The sequence below is a fragment of the Etheostoma spectabile genome, chromosome 2 (genome assembly GCF_008692095.1).
Source record: "Etheostoma spectabile isolate EspeVRDwgs_2016 chromosome 2, UIUC_Espe_1.0, whole genome shotgun sequence".
In the NCBI taxonomy this organism is placed as follows: domain Eukaryota; kingdom Metazoa; phylum Chordata; class Actinopteri; order Perciformes; family Percidae; genus Etheostoma; species Etheostoma spectabile.
The window spans coordinates 19598523-19605040 of NC_045734.1; the positions used below are offsets into that span (position 1 = coordinate 19598523).

The 6518-nt window shown below is 39.6% G+C and overlaps 1 protein-coding gene across 1 annotated transcript in view; it reads right to left on the reverse strand.

Annotated features, from left to right (window-relative positions):
* Window positions 1-6518, reverse strand: part of tusc3 (tumor suppressor candidate 3) — a 77737-nt gene that overhangs the window by 30506 nt on the left and 40713 nt on the right. Inside the window, exon 6 of the mRNA XM_032530427.1 lies at window positions 5453-5542. Within this exon, the coding sequence (XP_032386318.1) occupies window positions 5453-5542 (90 nt within the window). The remainder of the gene's footprint in view (window positions 1-5452; window positions 5543-6518) is intronic.

Genomic DNA, 6518 nt, shown 5'->3' on the forward strand with positions numbered 1-6518 from the left:
CACACACACACACACACACACACACACACACACAGCAAGTCAAAAGTTAACTATTTGCAGACAGCCAATAAAAGTGACATCTGTGTTTCTTTAAAAAATGAAAGGTTAGCATTAATGTAGAAAGGGCTGCTGCCAACAGCCATCAACCAATCATGTGAAATCAGCTGGAAATATGGAAATGTCATCAGCCAATAGTGGGGAAATAAGGAATTGGTTGGCCATACAAGTAAGAAACACTAGATAACAAAACATAACATTTGCTTTCTTGAGATTCTCTTCCTTTCAGGCTAAGGCAGTTTGTTAATATTATAAAGCTTTTAAAGCTTATAAAGCTTTTACCATGAAGACTCACAAAAGAAAGCTCCTTCCCTTTACTTTCTTTTCTGGACTTTCTAAATTATCTTTCAACCTCTCCCACCTTCTCATGCAGCTCAAAAGCTGTTCAACTGTGTGTGTGACTTTGAATAGTTTTTTTTGTGTACATGACGTGTGTGTGTGTGTGTGTGTGTGTGTGTGTGTGTGTGTGTGTCTGAGCAAAAATGAACTAGCAGTATTTTCTTGGCTGCACAGTGAGACGCTCACTACAATTTCATCTGCTTGGTTGTGCCATTCATCAGTTGACAAATCCTTTCAATATAGTCTACCTGGCCTCGCTCGCTCATCATTTTAAAGGAATTACACTCTCTGGGGAGAGAGGGAGATAGAGGAGAGTGGGAGATTAGAGAGGGAAGTGAGAGGAAGTAACACGAAAAGAGGAGGGAAGTAGAACAGGAAAGATAAGGCAGGTATCTTTTCAATATCATCTGGCCAGTTCAAGCAATTCACTGTCAGAAGAAGGCGAGAGAAAAAGGGATTTAAAGCGAGCATAGAGAGGAAGGATGAAGGTGGAAAAGGTGTGATGGTAGAGAGGAAATAAGAGAGATGATGGCCATTTACACAAGATCTAATGAAGCTTTCTCTGTAGCTATTTCGGTTGAGTGGTTACACAAAAACTATCTAGCCTAGAAGCTGAAGAAAAAGTGGTTGGGTTAAAGCGTGCATGTCACCGGGGTTATCAATGAGGCAGTTGCTGTTAAAGAGGAATGATTAAGGTTAGGTTATGAGGCCTAGGAGGCTAGGCCTGTAGGAGGCTTAACAGGAAGTAATAACATAACAGAGCAAGCCCCCAATAGGTTTGCATACTGTAATTTCACATAATAGGTTTGCATACACTCAGTGGTCCCTTTTTTAAGTATGCCTGTACAGTCTAATTCAACCCGAAACAGCCCTGCCATAACATCTATCTTTATGAAGCTCATAAAGTTCTGTTTATGGTGACATTTTTGGAAATGTTTGTACTGTATGTATTTTTGCAGTAGACTGTACATGTGTATCTAATAAATTGGACTTGGAGGGTAGTTTACATAATATCTAGTCTTGCTTTGCCAGACCCTACACCAAGGCGGGGGAAGGAGGAGGGTCTGGCTACTCCACATAGAATGGGAGGAAAACGTGCTCTGGTTTAATGGCATTTCTTTAAACCAATCATAATCGCCATGGGCAACGCTAAACTACGCACAAAGCCGCTGCTAAAGAGTTGTTCGAGAGAAAACTCAGATTGGACAGATAATCTAGATAGCTGTCTCAATTTACCCTGCAGAGATCTGAGGAGCAGTCAACAATAGTCCTCATTGATCCACCAAATTTAAAAACACAAAGAAAGCGGAAGGAGGCGGGAAATAAACGCAACCGGTGGAATTTCTTGCAGCCCTGCAGCAATTAAAGAAATGGAACGTCAAGAATATATATATAAATATCTGACCTCACCTCATACCAGCATATTTAGGGTATGTTGTATCAGCAATCATCAAAAGAATATGCATTTGATTATAAAATAAGCACATATTTAAATGTGATATACATCTCCCTTGGTTTAATTTGGTAACAAAAACAATAAAAATTGTTCAGTATTGTTAATATGTTTGCTAATAGTAGCCATGGCACTATATAATGTGACAGGTTTTCATGTGTTTAGCTTTGCGTTTTTTTTCTGCAAAAAGCCTAGCTGGCTATCTAGCAAGGCACAGGCAGCTGTGAAACAATGTTATTTGCATAAGGAGCCTGGAACCACACTTTACGGACATGTATCTTCTTATTTCATCAGGTGAAAACAAGTCAAAGTCTAGACATGTAAATGGACTATCAAAGAGTGGCACAGTGTTTCCCACACAGACTAATTTCTAGCGGTGTGCCACAAAATCAACAGCGGCGAGTGCTAATCCATTTTTGCAACATGACTGAAGCGTGTTGTCGTGACATCATACACGCCTCTGACTTGCAGCTGATTGGACGAACGTGTCGCGTGGGTCTGGCTTCTCAAGAATTTCAAACCACTGTCATGACAGTGGTTTGAAATGGGAAATAGGCTATGCAGTTGCTGAATCTGTCCTCATTTCAGATCGACAAAGGTAAATTTGAAAGAATTTCTTCTAATTGTACTGGATAGTCGCGTCACGTTCAACGTTGCATAAAGATGGGCATTGGCCAGCTTCTGACGCGCAGCATTTTTTTTAAATGCAGCGCTGCCTTGGCTAAAGATTTCTATTTGTCTATCAACCTTGCTGACACAACCACTAAGCTTTATGCAAATGATTGCGTAATGACGTCACAAATATGCAAATGACCATATGGCGTCATGTAGGCAGCTTACGATTATTAGTGAAGTTGGTAATGTCTGTTATTTGACAATGCCATCAGTCATGAGATTCCTAGAAAATACTTCCAAGTTTGACAAATGCATGTTTGCAGCTAATCACTAAGATAACAAATAATCTTCCATTAAAAGGAACACACCAAATTATTGGGACTTTAGCTTGTTCACCGTATCCCCCAGAGTTAGATAAGTCCATACATTCCCTTCTCATCTCCGTGCGTGTCGTAACTCTGTCTGGCACCCCCAGCGCTAGCCTAGCTTACCACAGATGCTGGAGGTAACCAGCTCCAACTAGCCTACTGCTCCAAATAATTGACAAAATAACACCAACATGTTCCTATTTACATGTTGTGATTTGTATAGTCACAGCGTGAACAAATAACAAGGTCACATGAGACACAGCCATCTTCTAACCATATACAAACTGGGAACTATATTCTCAGAAGCCAAAGCACTGCTACTTGGGTGGAGTGATTAGCGCAACACCTGAAAAGCACCGTTGTTACTCTTTGCTTCTCACCACGGGGCTTCTTGTATGCTGCTAGCAAGACAGAGTTACGACATGCACGGAGATATGAAGGGTATGTATCGACTTATCTAACTCCGGGGGATACGGTGAATAAGCTAAGGCCCAATAAATTGCTGTGTTCCTTTAAGAATACAGTATGCATGTGTTTTTTTACACAGATTAAAGCAGAATTGTCTGAAGTAATATGACACATTTTTATCAGACTTTGGACCCTTATTCTGCAGTTTGCTAAAATCCCAAGCTATAAAACCTAAATTTACTGGGTAGACTAGACTAAACAGTGTAAACAGAGGGAAATCTGCCAGCTCTTTAGCCTTTCTCCTGCTAACTGGTATAATTTGGTTTTGGTATGCTCAATGATACAGCTTTTATTACCTATTCACCTTTGTATCTGAATCAAATGCCAGTGGGTACTGTTCCCAACCGGTACAATATACATGCATTTCTTTGTCTAAAATACTTCACTATGTCAAAAGCTTTAATGCTGCCCTCGTCGCTCTGCTAAGCTCATACAAAGCCAAGAACAAGAGAGGAAGAGAGGACAGAAGCAGCAGGTAGGAATGTATCAAACTACCTGACTCCACTTCATTTTTATATTAAGATGGTATGAGGACAGACAGAGATGTGAAAGAGAGAGGGAGAAGAGAGGACATAGAGAAAAACAGAAAGCAGTAGAAGGGGAAAGGGGAATTAGAAGGGAAGAAAATGAAATGATTAACAGAGAGGACACAGTGAAAGTAGAATTAAAGAACGGAGGAAGTAGAAAATTGAGTCATAAATACAAAAAAGAAGCTGAGACTGAAAAGAATGAAATACAGGAGATGTATATATAAAAATTAATAAGTTATTATTTCTGTCTCCAACAAAACTAGCACCTCTGCCTATAGGTGCATGAATTGACGAAATAATGGTTAAGAAGCAAGAAGGTGGCAAAGAGAGCGAAGTGGAGAGATAGGAACAACAGGGGAAGAGAAATATGGTGGGGGGGGGGTGAAGACTGAGAGTTACAGTTGGGAGCTACATAGGATGACGCTGTAACCTATTTGGTGTCAAACAGAGTGAAAAACGACAGAGAGCCAACAAAGCCTGACAAATGGAGTGCCTTTTACAAGTGAGAGGGAGCCTACCGTACGGAATTGAGGATGGGAGGGGGAAAGAGGGAAGTGAGATGTTTTTTTTTTATTGTTATTTTCTTTTGACTTTATGAGAGTATGTTGGTGTACTCCCCTCTGTTGTGTGTTTGTGTTTATTCTCTAGTGAGTGGTAGCTACAGGGAATACCAATCCTTTCCATTCTCTGCATGAGCTGAATTGACTTTTCCTACAACAACAACAACATTTCTTCGTACCTGGGTCTGTGACCCCACGCTTCCCTCACTGTGGCAGGGTTTCTGTCCATGTGTGTGCAAATGCACCTCGTGTAGCAGATGGCATAATAATGGAGAAACGTAGCCTTCGATTTTAAGGAAAATTTCCTTTACTTCTATTCCTCCCTCCCTTTTGCACTTCTATCACTCACTCATCCCATCCCCTTCTCTCCCTCCTCCCTCATTTTCTCTCATAATGTTATTTCAATTTCACACTTGAATGAACAAACTTAAATGATGAATAGCAAAACTGTATCTGGAAATGCTGTGTGTGTATGTGACTTTTAGGGCAGATATTGGTAATAAGTGGCAGCTGTCCGAGAAACAATAATTGTATAAAACACACAAGGTGAAATAGAAACTCCCTCTAGCTGTCTTTTCCTGGTCCAAGATGACTCTAATGTGTCTCTAAGGAGATATTAACACAGTATGACTGTTCCCAGCTGTTCAGGAGCACACACACACTCTCCCAGTGGTGACCTGTTAGCAGGTGGTAATGGTACGGAGTGCATCTTACTCAGGGCCAACAGCCTTACAGATGTTCCTTTCATGGATCTAACACAGCCTTACTCACCACTCTGTAAAACATATTCATAATAACTCTTAAAGTACACCTTTTTGCTAAAAACACATCAAAATTTGTAAAAAGAAAACAAATTATTGAGAGCAAGGAAGAAGGAAGGATGACAACAACCAAAGAACATGGAAAGGAAGAAAACAGGGGATGATAAAAGTAGGGCTACAGATAGATGGAAGGTTGGACGTAAGAACAAAAGTGGAAGGATAGAAGGAGGAATGAGAGAAACAAATGGATAGATGGATGAAAGCATGTTTATGTAGACAGGAAATGCTTTTTGACTCATACCACTTGTCCATTCTGGGGGTTTTTGTGGGCGTAAGGAGGACCTCTGATGTGATTCCACATCTGACCGGATGTCATCGCAAAAACTACACACTAACACACACACACACAGAGAGAGAAGAGAGAGAGCCAGAGAGGGAGAGAAAGAGAGAGAGAGAGAGAGAGAAAAACATTAGTGTTGAAGTACTTTTATTATCATTTTTAACTGAGTTTGTGTGAAATTCATTCTTCTCAACATATGACTCATAAGACTTAAATTTTGAGTGTATAATTTTTCTTATTTAATTTATACTGTTTGTTGTGGGGAAATTACAATTTAAGCTCTGTTTTGTTAGTAATCACTACACACAGGCCTGAAATGAACACACCAAAGATGGGAAGCAATGAAGTACAAATACTTTGTTACTGTACTGAAGTAGATTTTTCAGATATTTTTACTTTACCATTTAATTTATGGGCTACTTTTTACTTTTACTCCTTACATTTTAACACGAATATCGGTACTTTCTACTCCTTATATTTTACAAAATTGGCTTGTTACTTTAGTTTTGTACAAAAGGTAGTCTACCAGGAGTGATTGTGTGTGTGTGTGTGTTTGTGTGGGTTGGAGAATAACGCAGACACGCACCTCACACCACAAGTGGGAACTGGAGGGTTGCTGGTTAAACACAACATAACACATGACAACATACCTTATGTTGTCAATTAATTTATGCCTGTTGTTTTATTGGTCTATAGTTCTGGCAAATTTAAAGTTGGCTAGTGATTTTGTTGTTCTTCACTTGTTAGCTGGGTTGCACCTGGCTGTTGATTCAATATAATGGCGACTGTTGAACGCCCTCGCTCATGTTTGTATTTTACGTTCATTATTTACATGTTACAGTTACACTGCATTAAGATAATGTAATTATCAGTTGGTTTAATTGTTATTATTTACTAGCATATATGATTCATATGCATTGTGTATGGTAGCCTTTACAATGTTATTTATTTCTTTTATTACCTCACACAAACAAACCATAGCAGAGCTACCCATGCATCAACAGAGAGAAGTTGTCTCCGTCAGTGT